The sequence below is a fragment of the Chinchilla lanigera genome, unplaced genomic scaffold (assembly GCF_000276665.1).
Source record: "Chinchilla lanigera isolate Chin_1 unplaced genomic scaffold, ChiLan1.0 scaffold00016, whole genome shotgun sequence".
In the NCBI taxonomy this organism is placed as follows: Eukaryota; Metazoa; Chordata; class Mammalia; order Rodentia; family Chinchillidae; genus Chinchilla; species Chinchilla lanigera.
In genome coordinates, this window is record NW_004955417.1 from 13,742,521 (window position 1) to 13,763,749 (window position 21,229).

Sequence of the window (21,229 nt, forward strand, 5' to 3'; positions counted from 1 at the left end):
GCTGGAAGGAAGGCCAGGATTGAAAAGAAGGACCGAGAGACTTGTATCTAGCAACAGGCTGTTTTCTTGTTCCTCCATAGTCATGATTACCCGGGGCTCCTCCATGGAGATGACAGTCTGGCCAGAGGGAGAAGGCAGAGTATGCCCCAGGCCCCCTCATTCCTGTTGGACTAACTGGTAGGATGGGTCTGGGCTCTGGGGTCTCCGCTTCAGAGGGCAGACCGATCTCCAGTGGTCACCTTTGCCTTCAGGGCATGGCCCAGGGGTCCTCTTAGGGCAGTTCCTCTTGAGGTGGCCTGGCTTTTAACAGTGGTAGCAGATGAATGCAGTTGTCAAGTTCTTCTTGGGGCCCCGGGAATCAGACTTGGGATCTGCTTCTCTTAGAGCTGCAGCAAAAGCAGCTGCTTTTTGGGGAAGTTTGTTTTGGCTCAAGTCTTTAGTTTGAGTTGGCTGGCACCAAGGCAGGAAGGTGGGGTGGGAGGGTCTGGTGGAGGAGAGCTGCTCACTTCATGGTGGCCAGGAAGGAGAGAAGGGAGGAGTGGGGATGGAGAGATACCTTTCCGGGTCATGTCCCACCCCCATGAGCCACCTCCAACCAGGCCCCTGCCTCCTAACAGCAAGTCAGCTGCAGGGCCCTCATAATTCAATCATCTTTCAAAAGTTGATAAACCATAACAAAACTCTTTGGAGGAAGCCCTAGAGCTACTTACCAGCTTTTGAAGGTTCAGACCCTTTAAGCATTTCTGCCTTAGGATATGTGTTTTTCAGCTACATTTTCATATTGTATGCAAAATTGTATGCACAAAAATATTTGTCACCACAATGATTTTTTTTTTTTAATAAAAAAGAGACTAGGAACCACCTAAATGCCCATCAAATATGAGACTGGTCAGGTGAATTACTGTGCAGCCTTTAAAAATGATGATTGCTATAGTTTATACCTGGGTGTCCCCCAAAGCCTCATGTGCTTATAGGTGGAGTTTTTGGGCAGTGATTGGGTTATGGGGGTGTGATACTTACCTGTGGATGAGTCCACTGAGGAGTTTATAGCTAAATGCTATGTTGGGAGGTGAAGCCTGGGTCGGAGGAGGTGGTCACTATGGGTGTGGCCTGGAAGGGTCTCTCTGTATCTCTCTCTTTCTCCCTCCTCCTCCCTTGATCCCTCTCCACTTCCCTCTGCCATGCCATGAGCTGCTTCTCCTCTGCCATGCTGCCCTGCCTTGGAGCCAGACCACTCCAAACTGAAACCTCTACAAACTGTGAGCCAAAATAATCCTTTCCTCTGTAGAGTTGTGGGTGTGGGTTTTGGGTCCTTGCAACTAGAAATGAAGATAATGGTGTTGGATATCAAAGGTAAGAGGCTTACTTTTAACTGTAAGCCCTTTGTTTCCCTTAAGAATATTTTTTTCTGGTACTGGGAATCCAGAAAGCCTGGGGCTTTCATACTGAGCTGCAGTCCCAGCCCTTTTTCCTTTTTATTTTGAGACAAGTTCTAGCTAAGTTGCCCAGGCTAGACTCCAAGCATGCTGGGTGTGGTGCAGGCCTGTAATTCCAGCACTCTGGACACTGAGGCAAGAGGATCACAGTGAGTGCAAGGCCAGCCTAGGCTAAACAGTGAGTTCAAGGCCAGCCTCAACTACATAGTGAGACCTTGCTTCAAAAAACCAAAAAGAAAAAATGCTGTTAAGTTTGGGGGATAATTTCTCACACAGCATTAGAGGGCAGCTGTATAATACAATGATTAGTTGATTAAGCCTTTCACTGCTTCCTTATGTGAATAAAAGCAAATACAAATATATTTAACTTTCTTATACCATAAAAAATACTGTACTACATCTCCCATTCTGTGCTTTTTTTTTTACACAATACTATTTCCCAGAGATCTTTCAGTATCCTCTTTCTCTTTAGAGCTGTGTAAGGTTCTATCCTGTGGACTATGCAGCAACTCTGCTGCTGGATACTTGGGTGGTTTGAATTTTTCCCTGTTACCCACAGCACTTGGGTGACGAGCTTGAAAGGGTCCCTTCGCAGGGCTCCAGAGCACTGTGGGAGAGACTGCAGAAGAGAAGTTGGGGTGAAAGGCACATTTGTGTCTGTGGCCAGATTCTCCCACACAGGGCCACGCAACCTCTTCGGTGTGCCTTGGAGCGCTGTGCCTGTTTTGCGTAAGCAGTCATGGGATGACTGAGCTTGAGAGCTCCCCCACTTTTCCTGTCACTTGATCACGTGTTCTGAGGCAAGGATGTGAAAAAAGAAAAACGGGGGAAAACTCATCACGTGATTTTAGAGCAGGCACACAACAAAACTCCCAAAGAGCAGCGGGTCTGGCCGCCAGGAGCCCGCGTGGAGATGTGCCCTGTGGGCTCAGCTTCTCCGGCCCCTCCTGCGGGGAAGCAGCCCACTCTCGCAGGATAGTTAGTTCTCAGGACCCTCGGCCCAGGGAGTGGGGAAGCTCAAGCACAAAGCCCACACCTGCTGGGAGGGCGGCCGGGTAGGGCCGGGGAGCTTGGAAAGATGCTTGTGGGTTTCAGGGCCTGCAAGCAAAGACTGTTTTATGACCCCAGAAGACAGAGTACTGTTGCACATCCATGGTGGGGGAGCTCCCCTCCAGGGCGGCTGGGTTCTGATCACGCGCTGTACTTTCTAACTATGCCAGGAGCTGCCCGGAGCCACTGGGAAATGCTTGCTCGGCAACAGTAATTAGTCCGAGCTGTGCTCAGAGAGTAAGTCAGGTCCGCAGCAAAGCCAGGTCCAACTCGGGCTGGCTGTCTTCTGCAGTTACAGATTCAGTTACCCAAGCTCCCGCATTGTTGGAAGATAGAGGCAGTGCTTCTGCCCAAGGAAAGGCAAAATTCCCTTCATGTTCGGAAGCTTACTTTAGAATATAGTGTAGTCAGGGGGAAGAAAGGGATTCATTATAACATTTTTAGTTAGTCTGGTTTTGACATGTGTTAACAATTGGAGCAGGATGTGGTTGCACATGTCCCTAATTCCAGCACTCAGGAGGCTGAGGCAGGAGGATCATTTGAGGGCCAGCTTAGGTTACATAGTGAGCTCAAGGCCAGCCTGAACTACACAGTGAGAGCCTGTCTCAAAAAAAATAAACTAAAATTGTTGAAAGATTGAATGGGTGAGTTACCTAGTATGATATATGCATGCATACATGCATGCATATATAGATAAGTTGGTATTTTATGATAACCAATGAAGTTAAACTTATTTTCTACTATTTATATGCCATTCATTTCTTCTTTCATAAGTTGTATCTTCATATCTTTTTTTTTGAGAGAGAGAGGGTCTCACTATGTAGTTAGGCTGGACTTGAATTTACTATGTTGCCCCAGCTAGCCTTGAATTTGCAGTGATCCTCCTGCCTCAACTTCCCAAATGCTAGATAACAGGTTTGTGCCACCACACCTGGCCTGTCTTTTCATATCTTTTATTCATTTCTCCCGAGGGGATGATTGTTTAATTTGTATGTGTTCGGTATGGATGATTGCTTGTAGACACGATTTCTACTCAAAAATGTGCTGCAGAAATGGGTACCTTTTTTTTGTGTGGTACCAGGGATTGAACTCAGGACCTTGTGCTTGCCAGGCAGGCGCTTGTGCCACTGAGCTATATCCCCGGCCCAAGTACTATTTTAATTTAAGGTGTCTGAAGCCTCTTTGCGAATGAGTAAGCCTCTCAGGTATGAATTATTTTTTATTTCTGTTTCTGTCATTCCAATTTGATTCTCAGAACTGGACCCTTGTGCTGCGGGGGACCATGGCTGTGAACATTCGTGCATAAGCAACGAAGACTCATTTGTGTGCCGGTGCTTTGAAGGGTTCGTACTCCGAGACGATGGCAAGACCTGCAGGAGTAAGTGTTGGTGCCACCGGCCCCTGACTGGGTCAGATCGCTGCGTGCTGCAGCAACGCACTACCCTGGGCTCTGGAGAGATCAGGTTCGCACTACCCAGCGCCACACCAAGGAATGTAAGGTGGGATCCTAATGAGATCCTGACACAGGAGAAAGGACACTAGGTACAAAGTAAATGTGGTTCAGGGGTGGCGCTCGGTAGTAAGCGTGCTTGCCTAGCATGTGCAAGGTCCTGGGTCCAATCCCCAGTAACACATACACGCGCACACACACACACACACACACCTGAGTATAAACAAAGTTTGGACATTAGCTATTAATATTGTGTCAGTCTGGGTTTATTTCTTATAATAAATATACTGTCTTACTGTAGATGTTAAGAATAAGGGAAATTGTGTGTAGGGCATATGGGAATTCTCTCAATGTTTTTATAAATCTAAAACTGTCCTAAAAATAAACTCTAGTGACAGGGGACAGCTCACTGTAGAATACATGCTTAGCATGCACCAGGCCCTGGATTCAATCCCCAGCACCTACATGAATAAATAAATAAAATCTATTAAAAAATGAACAAGCACAAAAAAACACAAAAAACCCGTCAGTGGAGAGCAACAGCTGGACTCCTTCCCTTCTGTGCCGTGCACCAGGAAACTAGGAAGATGCACACCGGAAGTCCGGAGTCAGTCGGCCAGTAGTTCTGCAGTTATTACCTGGGAGAGTTGCTTACCCTCTCTGAGCCCCTGTTCATTTATCTTTTATAATGTTGTTGAAGTTGTTATTCCCGGTGCCCAAATCCCTCCTTGGGCACCTGGTGAAGAAGCTACCCTTGTCTCAGAAAACAATGCCTCTTAGGTGGGGCATGACAAGTCTGCCAAGGGCAGTCCACTGACTTCATGACTGGCCTACCTCTCAAAACACAGGAGTGTAACCCCAAGCAAACGATTCCCATCCCTATCCATCATCTTCTCAAGCTTCTCAAAGCTCTTTACAAAGAACAACTTGGGCCGGACAGGGTGGCTCATATCTGTAATCTCAGCATTTGGGAGGCTGAGGCAGGAGCATCGCTGTGAGTTTAAGGCCAGCCTGGTCTACACAGTGATGGTTAACACTATTGGAAGGAAAGGTGAGTAATGGAATTATTCTTCTGATTTTCCAGTCACACTAAGATTCCAGGAGCTTAAGTGATTCTCCTAAGTCCTATGTTATGTTGGGACAAAGTCAAATTAGATTTCAGTGCTCCTAAAGCTCGGTTGGAGATGACGATAGTGAGAACGTTGGAAGAGTCTGCTCAGGAGTCTTCATCTTCAGTTTACCTTTCTGCTCAGGAGCACAGAGGGAAGCAGCCTGATGCAGGGGCCCTGTACGGCCAAGGCCGTGTAAAATTTAAGTTGGTGCAGCTGTTCTGTCTGCTCTGCCACCCACAGGGAAAGACTTCTGCCAGGATGTGGCCCACGGCTGTGAGCAGGTGTGTGTGAGCGGCGACACGTCGTATACCTGCAAGTGCTTGGAGGGGTTCTGGCTGGCAGAGGACGGGAAGCGCTGCAGAAGTAAGGAGCCTGGGGGTGGGGGTGGGGTTTCCGTCTGTGGGGCTCAGGCAGTGAGGAACCTTCCTTTAATCTTTAACACCCTCCCCCCCCCTTTTTTTTTCTTGGAGATAAGATCTTGCTATGTAGCCCAGGCTGGCTTCAAAGTCTCAGCGACCCTCCTGCCTCAGCTTCCTGTGTGCTGGGATTATCACTGAGCACCACCACACCCCACTTTAACATCTTCCTTTTCACAATTGTTAGCCAGCATCACAAATCTCAGTTCCATACCTTGGCTACCCTGGAAGTGTTTCCCTAGAGATTAGGTTGACGTTAGTCCCTTGGGAATGTTGGGGGTCTTATGTTGCCTGGCACTTTGCCTGTCCCGTGTTGGCCCTGAACATAGCGGCCATGTGGATGCCAGGGCCTAGGGCAGTGCCTGGCTAGGCATTGCACAGCAGCAGAATCTTTGCTAGAGCCACTACATGCAGCAGAAGATAACTGTAGGCCTTGTTCTTGGCAGACTTTATAAGTGAGGGTAAGGGGTAGAAGAGGAGCCAAGGGATTTCTGTGGGTTTTTGAAAAATCCATACTCTCATTGACTTTCATAGGTCATACAGAAGAGTCTCAGAATTTAGTTAGGAAATGTATTAGGGTTCTCTAGAAAAGCAGACATTGTGCAGGAGGTGGTGGCACACATCTGTAATCCCAGCATTCACGAGGCTGAGGCAGGAGGATCCCCTCAAGTTCAAGGCTACATAGTGAGTTCAAGCATAGCAAGACCCTGTCTCAAAAAAAAAGACAACTGTGTGTATGTGCGTGTGTGTGTGCGTGTGTGCGTGCGCATATGTTGTGTGTAAAGAGAAAGAATAAGGAACTGGCCCACAGGCTTGTGAAGGCTGGCAAGTATGAGATCTTCAGTGCAGTCTTGAGACCCAGGGAGTCCCCTCTTCCCAAAGAATTTTGGTCTTTTTTTCTTGACCTTCAACTAATTGGATAAGGCCTGCCCACATCATGGAAGGAAGTCTGCTTACTCAGTCCACTTAAATGTTAATCTCACCTAAAGATTTACCTTCACAACCTCTAGACTAGTACTGGAACAAACAGCTGGGCCTAGCCTAGCCAAGGTGACTCGTAGCATCAGCCATCACAGTACCAAGGAAGAAAGCTGTGGACATGCTAGCTCAGGGAGGTGGCATCAGCAGTGCACAGGACATTTTTTATCCACCAGGAGATTCTGGCTGTTCATCCTCCTTTTGGGAAGTTGGACATCTTACTTGCTTTTGTGACACTCTGCCTCAGTTGGCCAAATGGCCCTTTTTCAGTTAAGGCAAAAGTTCATTTGCTTTTGCCAGGCTTGGTGGCACACATGCTCAGGAAGCTGAGGCAGGAGGATCAGCTCGAGTGGGAGGGCAGCCTGGGCTACATAGCGAGACCCTGTCTCAAGAAACGAGTTCCCAGCGAGATGGTCTGTTTTAATGACGCGCTCCTCACCCTCTCCTTTGCCCGTCCCGCGGCCCATGGCCACGCTGACAGGGTGCGTATCTCCGCTCTCTCCGCAGGGAAGGATGCCTGCGCTTCGCGCTCACACGGCTGCGAGCACATCTGCGTGAGCAAGGGCAACTCCTATGTCTGCAAGTGCTCCCAGGGCTTCGTCCTCGCCGAGGATGGACGGCGCTGCAAGCGTGAGTGGCCTGACTTGGCTCTGCTCTCACTTGGTTTGGGAGCAACTGCTTCTTGGAATATTTTCTGGCCACAAATCCTTTACCTCTGCTGCCCTCATAAATCTAAACCAGTGTACGCAAACAGGGCGGGACGAGGGGGACGCCTCATGGCAGCAGCACCTGCGAAAATGGTTTGAGGTGCCCAGAAGTTCAAGAGTGTGCGGGGAGGCCAGGCGTGGCGGCACACGCCTGTAATTCCAGCACTCGGGAGGCTGAGGCAGGAGGATCGTTGCTAGTTTGAGACCAGCCTGGGCTACAAAGTGAGCTTAAGGCCAGCCTGAACTGCATAGTGAGACTCTGTCTCAAAAAGACAAAAAAAAAAAAAATAAAAAAAGAGTCTGCAGTGATCCTAGTCTGAATGAGAACATCTGGTTGTGAAAGGTAGAACTGTGCTCTGCACTGTGCTGGAGAATTACAGCACAGTGGACTTTAAGAAACGTCCTTCAGTACAGCACATAGGACTTTAGGAGAAGAGATGGATCGAAAGTTCAAACATTTAAAAAAAATTTTAAACCAGGCATGGTGGCACACGCCTGTAATTCGACTAGTCCAGAGGCTGAGGCAGGAGAATTGCCCTGAGTTTGAGGCCAGCCTGGGATACATAGTAAGTTCAAGGCCAGTCTGGAGTACATAGCAAGACCCTGTCCCTAAAAAACAAACAAAAAATTTAATCATAACTGCCAGGTGCACGCCTGTAATCCCAGCACTCAGGAGGCAGAGGCAGGAGGATCGTTGCGAGTTCGAGGCCAGCTTCGGCTACAAAGTGAGCACAAGGTCAGCCTGAACTGCATAGCAAGACCCTGTTTCAAAAGAACAAAAATAAAATAAAATTAATCACGAAAATAGCAAGAAAATTTTGAATCACTTTATAATCTCACAGTAGAGAAGCTTGTTCTAAACATGACATGAAGTTCAAAAGCCTTAAAAAGAAAATATGTCTTAAAGGATTAAAACTATGATACCCTTTTTAACTCACAAGTTATCAGAGATTGAAAGTGTAATAATTCCTAAGGTAATAATTCCTTACGTTGGCAATGGTATGTGGTAATTGGTAATTAGAAAGTGATCAATGGGTGTGTAACTAGCACAGTTTTTTAGGAGGGTGATTCGGCCATATTTTAAATGCAACTCCAGGTATGTGCATGTGTTCACAAAGGATATTTTGTATCCCATTATTTCCAGCAGCAAAAAACTGGAAGCAAGCTAAATGTCCACCCTTAGGAGACTGGTTAAATAAATCACGGTTACCTACACAGTGGAATACTATGCAGCTGTTAAAAAGAATGAAGCAGCTCGAAACAGACCCCAAGTGTGTTTGCTTATTTTGTGGTACTGGGGATTGAACCCAGGGCCTTTGCACTTGAACTATATCCCCAGTGTATTTTTTAAATTTTGAGACAAGATCTCGATAAATTGCTAAGTTGCCCAGGCTGGGCTTGAACTTGTGATCCTTCTGCCTCAGGTTCCCAGCGTGCTGGGATTATAGTTAGGTGCCACCATGCTTGGCTTACTCCCAAGATATTTTAAATGAAAAAAGCACAGTGCTCCTAAGCTGATGTGGTCACACATGTCTGTCTTGGGCCTTTTCTTTGTTCACTAGACAGAATCAACAGGGTGAGTGATGTGGACAAGCACTTAATGGAGAAAGAGAAGAACTTAGCTACCCCATGCGCGCACCCATACACACACACACAAATACGTCAGTGTGCTACATTGGCCAAACCTAGAAACATTTGCCCCTGTGTGTGTCTCTACTTGCTTATACAGTTGCCCCTCGCTTTGAAAGATTAGATGCATAAAAGAGAATGTTATAGTAATACACCGTGCACTGAAATGAGATCATCCACTTGGGGTCTGTGAATTTTTCTTACACAGCCCTTCAATAACAAAGTCTGTCCACACCCAAACTCCTTAGGTGTTTGCATGAATTTCTTCTCTCTTTTATTTCAACTGAGTTGCCCCAAAAGCCTTGGTTAGAAAGAATCCACAGTGATGGTTCGTTTTAAACTCTAATAGTAAGGAGCTTACAAGTGTCCCGCCCGCTAGGCACCACCTCGAGTCTTACCCTCTCAGTGAGCACAGAGCACGTCAGACTGTAAGCAGCGAGGAGCTGGGCACGCTGTCCTGGTCACCGTGGCGGTCCTGCCATGGCTACCGATTCGCACAAGACCCATGCGTCCTAGCCGCTTTCTCCTTGCTGAGACAATGCCTGACGTCCACAGTGTAAGGGAGGAGAGGTTTATTTGGGCTCGCAGTCTGTAGAGGGTTCAGTCCGCAGTCTGCTGTCTCCAAGGCAAAGTGGTCTGGAAGAGGGCCATGGCCGAGGGAGCTGCTCACCTAACCCGAGGACAGGAAGCGGAAAGAGGAGCGAGGGGCCGGGAGGGAGCTAACCGCTCCAAGGCCACACCCCCCCGACTGCCTCTTCCAACCCAGCCCCAGCTCCGAACAGCGGGTCAGCCCTCAGCCCGCGTGATACAGCCCCCTTCCAAAAGCAGCACTTCTGAGTGCCTGAGGATCTCGGGGGACATCTAGCTATAAACTGTAGCAAGGTGTATTGTAAATAAAATTGCGGTTGAATACATTAATAGATAGTGTCAGGATATTCAGATAGGGTTCCTAGGAAAGCTCCGCACAAGAGCTGCCACCTGAAGGCCGGGGCTTGAGTGATGTCGTCCTCCTGGAGCAGAGGAAGGACTCTCAGGTATGGCCGGCGTCTTCTGTGTGCGGCACACACAGCCGCTCCCGGGGCGACTCTCAGCAATCAGGGTGCGGTGTGGGCCTGCTTGTTACATAATTTGAACATCTACCGTGTGTTTGCTTATGAGAATTACTACTTTTACCACTTTGATCAGGCAAACACAAATAAAAATATGTGAGGGCTAGGGATGTAACTCATTGGCACAGTTCCTGCCTGGCAAGCTTGAGGCAGAGTTCTAATATATATATATATATATATATATATATATGAATTATTATTATTATTAATTTTTTTGTGGTACTGGGGATTGAATCCAGGGCCTTTGCAGAAATGATCATTGTTTGTAAACCCCCCCACACACACTTCTTTGTGTTTGTTTGTTTGGTTTTGCTTGATACAGGATCTCACTAAATAATTTAGCCTGGGCTTGAATTCACAGGGATCCTCATGCCTCAGCCTCCTGAGTGCTGGGATTACAGGCATGCACCACCCCAGGAAGCTGCATCACCTCTTGTCTTCCTAAAAATAAAGGTGGTTCCCCAAAGCATTTGGGCCTCCAATTGAGCATCAGTGTCTTCTACTTTTATGGACGAATGATTTTTAATTATTTAACTTGCCTTTTATTAGGATGCACGGAGGGCCCAATTGACCTGGTCTTTGTGATTGACGGATCCAAGAGCCTTGGTGAAGACAATTTTGAGATCGTGAAGCAGTTCGTGACCAGAATCATAGACTCCTTGGCCATTTCCCCCAAGGCCGCCCGCGTGGGGCTGCTCCAGTACTCCACGCAGGTGCGCCCCGAGTTCACTCTGCGGAGCTTCCACTCGGCCAAGGACATGCGGAAAGCGGTGGCCCAAATGAAGTACATGGGCAAGGGCTCCATGACCGGGCTGGCCCTGAAGCACATGTTTGAGAGAAGTTTCACCGCGGCGGAGGGCGCCCGGCCCCTGTCAGCACGCGTGCCCAGAGTGGCCATCGTGTTCACCGACGGACGGGCCCAGGACGACGTCTCCGAGTGGGCCAGCAAGGCCAAAGCCCATGGTAATGTGGTCTCCCGGGCAGAGATGGTCTTTGAAGGACAGACGACATTGCCACCTTTACCACACTGCCACCTAGAGGCTGTAATGGGACCTGTTTTGGATTTTGGTGTTTTGTTGTTTTTGGAGACAGGGTCTCCTCTGTAATTCAGGCTGGCCTTGAACTCACTATGTAGCCCAGCCTGGCCTTGAATCATGGCGATCCTACTGCTCCAGCCTCCCCGGTGCCACCATCCCTAGCTCCTTTCGTTTTTAACCAGTGCAGCAATACTCTTGCTGGTGAAAGTTAGCTTTGTGAAAACTCAAGATGTGGGAACGGGTGGTGACTCTACCCAAGTAAAGCTCAGCCTTGCCGAGGGTTTCCCACCCTCAGTGTGAGCGGGGAAGGACTGGGGGTTGCCTCAGGGGTGCTGATGTGACATGTGGGAGGGGACTGTGGCCGTGTAAAAGGGAACCCAGAGCTGGGAGGGCTGGAGAGACAGTGCGGGGCTCCCTGGGGGAGACACGGACCTGAGATTGGGAAGCAGTCTATTGTGGCTGCTACTCTGAGCCCCTGTTGAGGGCACGGTGCTCTAGCGGGTCCCCTGAGGGGAGAGGGAGGCGCAGACCAGGGCCTCCCTGAGACTGGCTGGGCCAGTGCCTGGCCGGGCCTGACACGTGGAAGACGTGTGACAGGACTTGCCGAGTCATGAGCGGGGCTGAGGGAACCGCGGTGGGCCCTGTTCCTTCTTGAGGGAAGGCGGCTCGTGCTGACTTCGTCTGCTCTGTGAAGGTCATCGTATGGACGTGGCTTCCCTCCCTCTTCACTCCTTTTTCCTTGCCCAAGGCACTGGAAGCCAAGGGGCAGGCCCTGAGTCATCTGCGCAGTAAAATTGCTGTTCACGCTACACAGGTTTGCTGGAGCTCACAACTGACCCCCGGTCCTGCTGGCCCACTTCACAAGTATTGGGGGAAGCATCTTTTTCTGCAGAACCAGTAGTTCGCTCTTTATTTGACTCATTAAAACAAATCTACCTGAACAGGGTGTGGTGGCGTACACCTGTAATTGCAGTATTGGAAAGGCTGAGGCAGGAAGAGGCCACCCTGGGCTACATAGCAAGACCCTGTCTCAAAAAAACAAAAAAGACCAATCTACTCCATTCAGATTTCCACAAATCATCCAAAGGTAAGGTGGTAGGAGAAACAGGTATCTGGTTCTTGACTCAGCAAGGTTAATCTGGTGTGACATCCTCTTATGAATTTATTTCTACGTATAGGTGACACTATCTTCAAATAGGCATTGCCCCTTTTAGAGAGTTGTGCATGAAGCCTCTAGGCTCACAGACAAATATGGCGGACTTGCTATTTGACCTGACAGACAGAATAAGGAATCACCCTTACCCTTTGCTTTACAGGGTTTTTTTTTTTTTCTTTTTTCTTTTTTTTTGAGACAGGGTCTCACTGTGCAGTTCAGGCTGGCCTTGAGCTCACTTGGTAGCCCAGGCTGGTCTTGAACTTGCAACGATCCTCCTGCCTCAGCCTCCCAAGTGCTGGGATTACAGGCATGCACCACCACACCCAACATTTACAGGCCATTTTTATGTGCATTGAAAAAAAAATGTAGTCTAATCAACTAGCCAGCATATCAGTGCTGGAAAATGTTGGCATGAAGAGTATATGGGGGGGTGGCTAAAAATTTTGAAAAGCTTTTGGGGCTGTGGAAATCTACAGTTGATACCTGGCTTTGTTCTTTTTCTTGACTGGGGTTTCTAAAGGTCTTCAGCATTGCCTCTTCAGCTCAGGGTCTAGCAAGAATGTGTCCTCCCAAGAGAGGTGGGCAGAGGCAGCTTCACTTGGCCCAAGGCCACTTAAGGTTCCTACCCTAGACCTTTGAGAAGTAGGACCTAGGTTATAAGGTCATGGACTGACCTCCAGCGAGATTTCCATTTTAGGGAGCCTAAGAGAATGCCCTCTCCTGCTCACCCAGAATGGCCAGCTCAGAGCAAAGCCGTAGATGGGTCAGGAGCAGATGGGGCCTCCAGCCTTGCCTGGGTATCTCACCTCTCTCCAGGATCCCTCTCCTTCGCTCCTAGCGCCAGAGTGAAAATGGTGGGGAATACAAAGAAAAGGGTGTTGACGGGGACTCCTCGAGTCACATCACTCAGTAGCTCTGGGTACCTAGAAGGCAACCCTGCCTCATGCTTAGTCTGCTCTGCCCCCAGGTATCGCGATGTACGCCGTGGGCATAGGCAAAGCCATCGAGGAGGAGCTGCAGGAGATCGCCTCGGAGCCCACCGCCAAGCACCTGTTCTATGCGGAGGACTTCAGCAGCATGGGCGAGATCAGCGCGAAGCTGAAGCAAGGCATCTGTGAAGGTGCGCGGGGCCAGGTCGGGCTCGGCCTGCAGAGCGGGGACCCAGGCCTTCCGCGGCTCTGTGTGCCTCCCTGGTGGCCAAGGATGGTGACACTTGGAAACCACACACGATTGCATGTGATGACAGATGTTTTGCTGTGTGAGCATCTCAGCAAGAAGCAGACATGTGACTCAGAACTGCGTGCACTCAGGGTGTGCACGCAGTTGCAGTGGATGGGGCAGTGGTCCCTGCAGGGCCGCTGAGAGTACAGAATCCCTTCCGGTGGGGACCACTTGTTTGCGGAGCACCAAGCTGCCCTTCTGAATTCAGGCTTTGCTTTAGGGCCTTTCCTTCACTTCAGTAGTGGTGCCAAGTGTGCTTACACACACAGCAGTTCCACCCGTGTCCCGACTCCAGTTCCAGGCTCTCTTCGGTAGGATCCAGTCTTAAGGGCTGGGTCTTGCTCCACTAAAGAACTCTGGGATGAAGGACCGGGGATGGAAGGCCCTTCCTGTGAGATGGTGTGGGCCCCGTAGCTCTTCCATTATGTTGAAATGCTTCAAGTAGAGCTGTTGCCATTGCAACTCAATCCTGGGCTTTGGGGCTGGGGATATAGCTCAGTGGTGTAAACGCCTGCCTGGCCAGCACAGCGTCCTGAGTTCAACTCCCAGTGCCATAGGGAAAAAGAAAACAAACGAAATAATCCTGGGCTTCAACTCTTTTCTGTGCTACTCCCTAGACATGATGGCAGGGGGGTGCGGGGGGGAGATGCTTCTCTAGGAGAGCTGCCCTAAAGTGGTCCTAGCTTTCTGAATATTTGCTGTTATTAAACAAAACCAAAGAGCCTGGGTTACAGCGGGGAGGTGAGCAGTTGGCGGTGCACGGGGAAACCTGTCACTCCTTTTCATCGTCTCTTCCTACTCAGCTCTAGAGGACTCCGACCGGAGACAGGACTCCCCAGCAGAGGGGCTGCCAAAGAGGGGCCGCCAGCCAACAGGTACATCTGGAAAAGCAGCGTTCTCACTTGGTGGGGGCTTCTGCCACGCTTTCCCTCCAGATAAAAAGCTGAAAGCGAGTGAGATCTAAATTATGTTAGCTGAGGCCTTTTTGCCTCTACCAGACAGGGAAGATTCACCTCTGTGCTTTACGCCGTATTTGGTAACTGGTGTCTCTGCTCACGGTGTTTTTGCCACAGTACGTCCCAAAGGAAACTCTGTCACTGTGAGCGTGCTAGGAGGACCAAATGCCTTCCTTACTCCTATGGTGGCTGCTTTAGGCCACAACAGTGTTAAGCAGGTTTGACTTCAGTTTTCTCTCTCTTTACAGAATCTGAGCCAGTCACCATAAATATACAAGACCTACTTTCCTGTTCTAATTTTGCAGTGCAACATAGGTACCTGTTTGAAGAAGACAATCTTTCACAGTCTACACAAAAGCTTTTCCATTCCACAAAATCTTCAGGTAATGCTAAGTAAAATACTACTGTAAGATGACTTGATACCAGCCTTTTCACCTGCCAGCAAGCTTAGCTTCAAGAAGAAATAGTAGAGAAAAATTAAGTAAAATGAAAACTAAAAAAAATAAACCAGGAGGAGTACAGCAGTCTTCTTCCTAACCCACAAGAAAGGCTCTTCCAATGTGAGACATACAGACAGCCTTTCCCAGTATTTACTTCACTGGGTCCAGCTGCCTGGCACAGTTGGACATCTCTTTCATTACGGGTTCCCTTGCATGCTGATTCAGTAGTGTTGTTATGTGTGGGGTAAGTCTGCTGGGTGACGAGGTGAACACTTTCCATCTGCTTTCTCAGGGAGCCCTCTGGAAGAAAAACACGATCAGTGCAAATGTGAAAACCTTATAATGTTCCAGAACCTTGCGAATGAAGAAGTCAGAAAATTAACACAGCGCTATATCCTTTTCTAATACTATGTTCTATAGAGACTGCAAGTATCTAAATTTCACAAATACTATATAGGTGGGTTTTAGCAAATGAAGTCATCCCCAGGACATCAAGAATAGTGAACTCCAGGAAAGGATTTTTTTTCAGCAGCCTGATAGGTGTCTGAGCCAAGGTCAAGCCAAGCTTAGTGACAGTGGTCAAGCACTTAGTTGCCATCTGCTGTTCTAGGGGGATTAGCAGTCAGACCAGTTGCCAAGCAATACGTAAAGTACAAAATAAAAAGGACTTAACTCCTCTGTCTCTGCTAGGAAGACAGAGGCGATCTACTAACAAGCGGTACGCCTGGAGAAAGAATGTTGTGGAACAAGCTTTCACACTTTAATCATGTTCTTTAGCTCCAACCTGCAGGGCAGCCATGCTGGAATCTGCTGCGAAGTTTCTCCAGGGCTGAGACTTTTGGGCTGGGATTTTCTTTTCTCCCTTTTTTTGGCAGTAGAGATCTTTTATATCAGCACTCTTAAGAGATGAAACAGTTTACCAAGGGAACAGCAGGATCCAGTGATTCATTAGAACAATATTATAAAGAGAGGGATACTGTGGGATAATACAGAAATGAGGTTTCGGGTTTTTTACACACTGAACTCACTGCCAAGTGCACTAAACTTAAAATGACGGTCAGCTTACTAAAGCCGCTGCTGGGTATCTCCGTGTGCTCTACCAGTCTACAGGGAAATGGTTCAGTTCCCAACTGCCCTAGTGCCAGTGGGCTTCTATCGTAAGGAACGCACTATGTAAGAGTTCCCCTTTTCAAAAGTTGTAAATATGCTCTAAGTAACATGAAATCATCTTCTGGCAGTGGCTAATACGGATGATGAATCTGGGGTCTCACTTGGCCAAGGGAGCAGGCACAGGGTGGCAGGGGGGCTTCCAGGGACGCGTAATCCATCTTCTAGCACCTCTCCTCCCTTCCCCCGCCCCCTCAAGTCCACCTGCTGCACAAGACACTCAAGTTCTCTACAAAAGAGCAGAGGCCTGGATTCCTCAAGGTTGCTGCCCCCTCCCCCAGCCTTAGCTGGCACTGTGGCAAAAACCTTCCTCTCCCTGCCTGGACTTTAGCTCCTACAGCCTAACTCTTCTACGCTTCCTTCCCTTTGCACCCCCGCATTCTCACTGCTGGCTCCCAGAGCTGTGCTGGACCGCACTAATTGACAAGCATCAGGGGTGTGAGTGGAAAGAAAAATGTGAAGAATGAAAACAAATTCAAACTGAGCTATCTGGCTTTCGTGTTTCTAAAAATGAACTTAACCTGAACTGTACTTATCTTGACAGCATGTTGAATGAGTTATTATAAACTTACAAATCAGGATTTTAAAATATTTCACAGGGATTGGGGAAAAGTCAGGTGTGGTAGTGTACACTTGTAATCCCAACACTCAGGAGGCTAAGGCAGGAGGATCAATGCAAATTCAAGGCCAGCCTGGGCTATATATATATATATATATATATATATATATATATATATATATATATATATATACATACACACACACATAGTGAAACCTTGTCTGAGAAATTTAAAAAATAAAACACTTAAAAATCAGGGAAGCTGAACATGGGCACACCTGTAACGCCAGCACTCAGCTGAGGCAGGAGGATCACTGCAAGTTCAAGGCCAATATGGGCTACTTTGTGAGTTCAAGGCCAGCCTGAACTGTATGTTGAGACTGTCACAAAAAAAAAGGGGGGGGGGAGAAAACCCCCAAAACCTTCTGTATTTCAAGACAAATTTTTATGTAGAAGAATCAAATTTATTTGAATGTAAATTAAAACAGGTAATTCAGACTCTTCCTTAATTTGAGATTTACTAGAAGAAATGACACAGAGAATGGAAGCTTTGGAAAATCGCCTGAGAGCCAGATGAGGACTGGAAATGCTCTCCACATCTGTACACCATGGTGTTGAGGATCACACGAGGCACGGAGCCCCACAGCTCAGGCTGTGATGAAGTCTGTAATGAGCAGTAAACACACCAGTTCTGAGCAAGCTGGTTTGCTATACAAAGGCAAAAAGTGCACACTAACCTGTAAAAATTTACTTAGGAGAACAAATCCATCAGAGTTCTAAGATGAGTTTACTGTGAGAATAAGCTACACAAGATAGTCTTTTATGTCCTCTGGATAGGATCTGCTTCTGCCTCAGGCAGCCTTAGTGTTGCAGTCTCATCTGATTACAAGTTCGCAGTCCTCCTTCTGCAAGCACTGGCCGGCCACAGAAAATGCTGGCTTGGTACTGGACTTATTCTTGATATATGTATATGGATGCGTAAAAAGCACAGGACATATGTACTCGTGTAACAAGTTGAATTTTTTATACAGTATTAAAATTCACTACAGAGAATGCATTCTGTGTAAAATTCTTAAATACAAGACATGTGCACATGAAAACGGCCAATATATGAAAAATCGGCTAATCTTACTAATCGGGAAAATGCAGATTAAAACAATACTAATTTTTGCTCCATCAGCTTGACAAAAAGAGTGTCTGACTAGTATTAGTATTGGGGCAGAAATATAGGCTCTTACTGCTGCTGAGTACACACATAGGCAGTTCCTTGGGGGAATAAATCTGCCTGCACCCATAAAATGAAAAGGACAGCCAAGCTTGTGACGGGCAACTGAACTTGCAGATTACTAAGACCTACAAGGAGCGCTACATGAGAATGAGACTAGAGTTTGTAGGCAATAAATCATCAGATTGGAAGAGGAACTGAGTACACAGTGGTACTGTCCAACCACAGAAATACTGCACAGGTACTGGAATTCTCCAGTCCACTCAAATACAAAGATGAATTTTTTTTTTAAATGCAGGATTTTGTATGTATTATTTCTGTAGATGAAAACACAAGCACTACTAGTGGCTGATACGTGTATGTAGTACAGGAACTGTGCTGGAAGGATGAGTGCCAGATAGGGAAAGGGAAGTGGGATAGAGTTAAGGGGATTTCAACCCCATGAGCTCAAGATGGCACTTAGACACAGCTTCCTAAGAAACAAAAACCAAATTACGTCCAAATGATGCTCTACAAATGAACTAATTTGAAATACTTCAAGGATTTTCACCAGAAAGGCCTTCCAAAGGGCAGTATGGTACCGTATCTTGAGTATCATATGACTCATTGCCTCAGCCCTGGAGTTTATATCTAAACAATACATCTGAGCTAAAAACGGGCTTTCATTAGGACATAGTACTGATCTGAGTTCCCCTTACTTCACCTTCTGCTGTGTTCAAGCTCCCTCTAGTGGCGCAAAATTTCTCCAACTTGGTAGCAGAGGTGGGAGCACACCATCACCGAATTTACTAAAACTCTATTTTCCGTGAAACAGATGACCACCTTCCAGATAACCTGACTACATTCAAGACCAGCCTAACAACTGACTTGTTCTATGCCTTTTGCTGCCGCCACCGTCCCAGACAACTACAGTTCCTGACTTTGGTTCTCACAACATCTAACCTCTTTTATATTTCTCTTCACACCTTATGGAAGTTCAGAAATGCACAGCAAATCCAGCTGACTTGAGATTTCCTGTGTATTAGAGCTACCCAGCCAAACATCACTTTCATTTCTATTAGAAAGAACATTTTAAAATGCCACCTTGATATTCCTGGCCAGTGAGATTTTCCAGAAGCAGCTTTTCTTTCCCATCAAAAATGGTACTTGAAATTGAACCGAGATACATTCTGATTTTTTTAAAAAAAATTCTTTACAACCCTCCTTCCTCAGCCTTCCAGGTGCACACCATCTTGCCTGGCTTCAGGAGCAGTTCAGTGGCACTTTACTGCAACTATTCCAGGGCCAAGCAGGGAGTATTTCTTTTCTACCCACTTTAAACCTCTTTTCTCTGAATCTTGAACTCTTTTCTCACAAAGTACATATAAAGAGGTAAAAACGGGGCTGGGGATTTAGCTCAGCGGCAAAGCGCCTGCCTGGCAAGTGCAAGGTCGTGAGTTCAGTTCCCGGTACTGGAGAAAAACCAAAAAAAAAAAAAAAAAAAAAAAAGGTAAAAACAAATGATCTTTTATAGCACATGACCAAGGAGACCTTAGAAGTCTTCTAAAAAAAATCCAAAATAGTTTTGCCAGCCCCGCCTCAGAAGACTACTATCTATAATATATAAGGAACAAAACATGAAATAAGGCACTCCATTGAAAAAATGGGCAACTGAAATGAACAGGCACATCTCACAAGTTTTTACAAATGGCTAATAATTTTAAAAGGCTCAACACCTTTGGCCATTATGGAAATGCAAATAAACACTGAAAATCCATCTTACTCCAGATACAATGGCTATCATCAAAGAAAAAAAAAAAACAAAAACCAAAATCAAAGGACAAATGCTGGCAAAGCTTGGGGTAGGCCCTTCTACATTGTTGGTGGGAATGTAAACTAATACAATCACTATGGAAATCAGTATGATGATTCTCCAATTCTATCTGATCCAACTATCCCCCTTTTAAGTATATTCCTGAAAAATTTAGACATATCACAGTGATACCTGCATACTCATATCTACAGGACTTCTAAATCTTAACACAACTTCTAAATCTTAGAAGAGGCCTGTACGTCCGTCAACAGATGACTGGATAAATAAAATGTGGTACGTATATACAATGGAGAACTACTAGGCCATGAAAGATAAACCTATTTATGGACGCACCCTGCGACCACACTGTTAAGTAAGTCAGCACACAAGCTTAACGTATCTCATGGTTTCTCTCATATGAGCAACCCAAAGTAAAAATGAAGAGCAAAATAACTTAACAGGAAACCATCTTTGGGATCTAGAGATGGAGATGAGTAGAATTAAGTGTTATGTACATATGCCGGTTCCCCATGATGAAGGTAATCACTATGTACAACATACAGTGTAAAATATTCCAAAATATCTACAAAGCCACGCTAATAAACACTACAAAAAAGGGAACACTGTCATCTGAAATTCTGTATTCTTCTGGGCACACTTTGGAAACTGGAACTAGTCATCCTGGAGAGAAAATATCATTCAGATAGTATGAAAGGTACACTTGGGGGAGAAACTGATTTGAAGGTTAAAAGCACAAAAAATTCCTTAGCCAAGACGGAAACACTGTGAATGGTGGAAACAGGACCAAGTCTGAGAGCAGTAGTCAGACCAAGCAAGTTTTTTCCCCCCAGATAGGTCTTGCTGTGTCACCTGGGATGGCCTTGAACTTGGCAGCAGTCTTCCTGTGTAAGCCTCCCAATTGTCGGGACTACAGGTGTGTGTCATCATGCCCAATGTTAGTTAAATGTTTAATTATCTAGTAAGAATCGCTTGGTCTTACTGGCACAAGCCTGTAATCCCAGTGCTTGGGAGGCTGAGGCAGGAAGATCAATACAAGTTCGAGGCCCACCTGAACCACATAGCAAGACTATTTCAAGTAACTAAACAAATAGGCACATTGGTCACTGAATATATAAACATGAATACCACTTTAAAATACCTAAAACTTTTCATTAACTCAGTCCTTTTGTCTTTTGAGACAGTCTCACCATGTAGCCCAGATTGGCCTTGAATTTGCAGTTATCTTTCTGCCTCAGCTTCCCGAGTGCTGGGATTACAGGCATACTTCACCATGCCTGGCAATCCGTAGCTCTTAACCAAGAGACATACACGTTTAAAAATGTAGGAGTGACATTTCAATGATATGGTTGAAAAGCTGAAATACAGCCCTTCTGGAAGAACTGTTCTACTCTAAAATGCCAACAATGCCCCCAAGTTAATACAGTAACTGAACAATCAAATTAATAACAGCCGGACTCTCCAAAATATGTACACCGCATTAACCTGACACCAAAATCATGCTACCTTGAAAGAAATCAACTCCCTCGCCTGTACATAGACAACATACACAAATCATTTCCTGACTCATTGATCTATCATCAAAAAGTGCCTGAGCAGACAGGAGGGGAGTGAAAGAGCAAAGAGGGAGACTGATTCTAAAATTCAAGACGGTTACTTCCAAAAGTTCTGCAGCCTCCCTCAAAGTCTAGCAACCTGCATAGGTTACAGACCCTAAATTAGCACCATTCAACTTGGCATATCAAGATGTAACTAAGTTACTGTTTTCCCC

The 21,229-nt window shown here is 46.7% G+C and overlaps 1 protein-coding gene across 1 annotated transcript in view; it reads left to right on the forward strand.

Moving 5' to 3' along the window:
* Nucleotides 1-17,530, forward strand: part of Matn2 (matrilin 2) — a gene marked incomplete at its 5' end in the record, with an annotated part of 113,672 nt that extends 96,142 nt beyond the window's left edge. Inside the window, 9 exon segments of the mRNA XM_013512824.1 lie at nucleotides 3,742-3,864; nucleotides 5,289-5,411; nucleotides 6,950-7,072; nucleotides 10,437-10,850; nucleotides 13,048-13,200; nucleotides 14,105-14,176; nucleotides 14,506-14,640; nucleotides 14,990-15,088; nucleotides 16,945-17,530. Of these exon segments, the coding sequence (XP_013368278.1) occupies nucleotides 3,742-3,864; nucleotides 5,289-5,411; nucleotides 6,950-7,072; nucleotides 10,437-10,850; nucleotides 13,048-13,200; nucleotides 14,105-14,176; nucleotides 14,506-14,640; nucleotides 14,990-15,088; nucleotides 16,945-17,000 (1,298 nt within the window). The 3' untranslated portion in view covers nucleotides 17,001-17,530.
* Nucleotides 17,531-21,229: the final 3,699 nt, after the last annotated feature.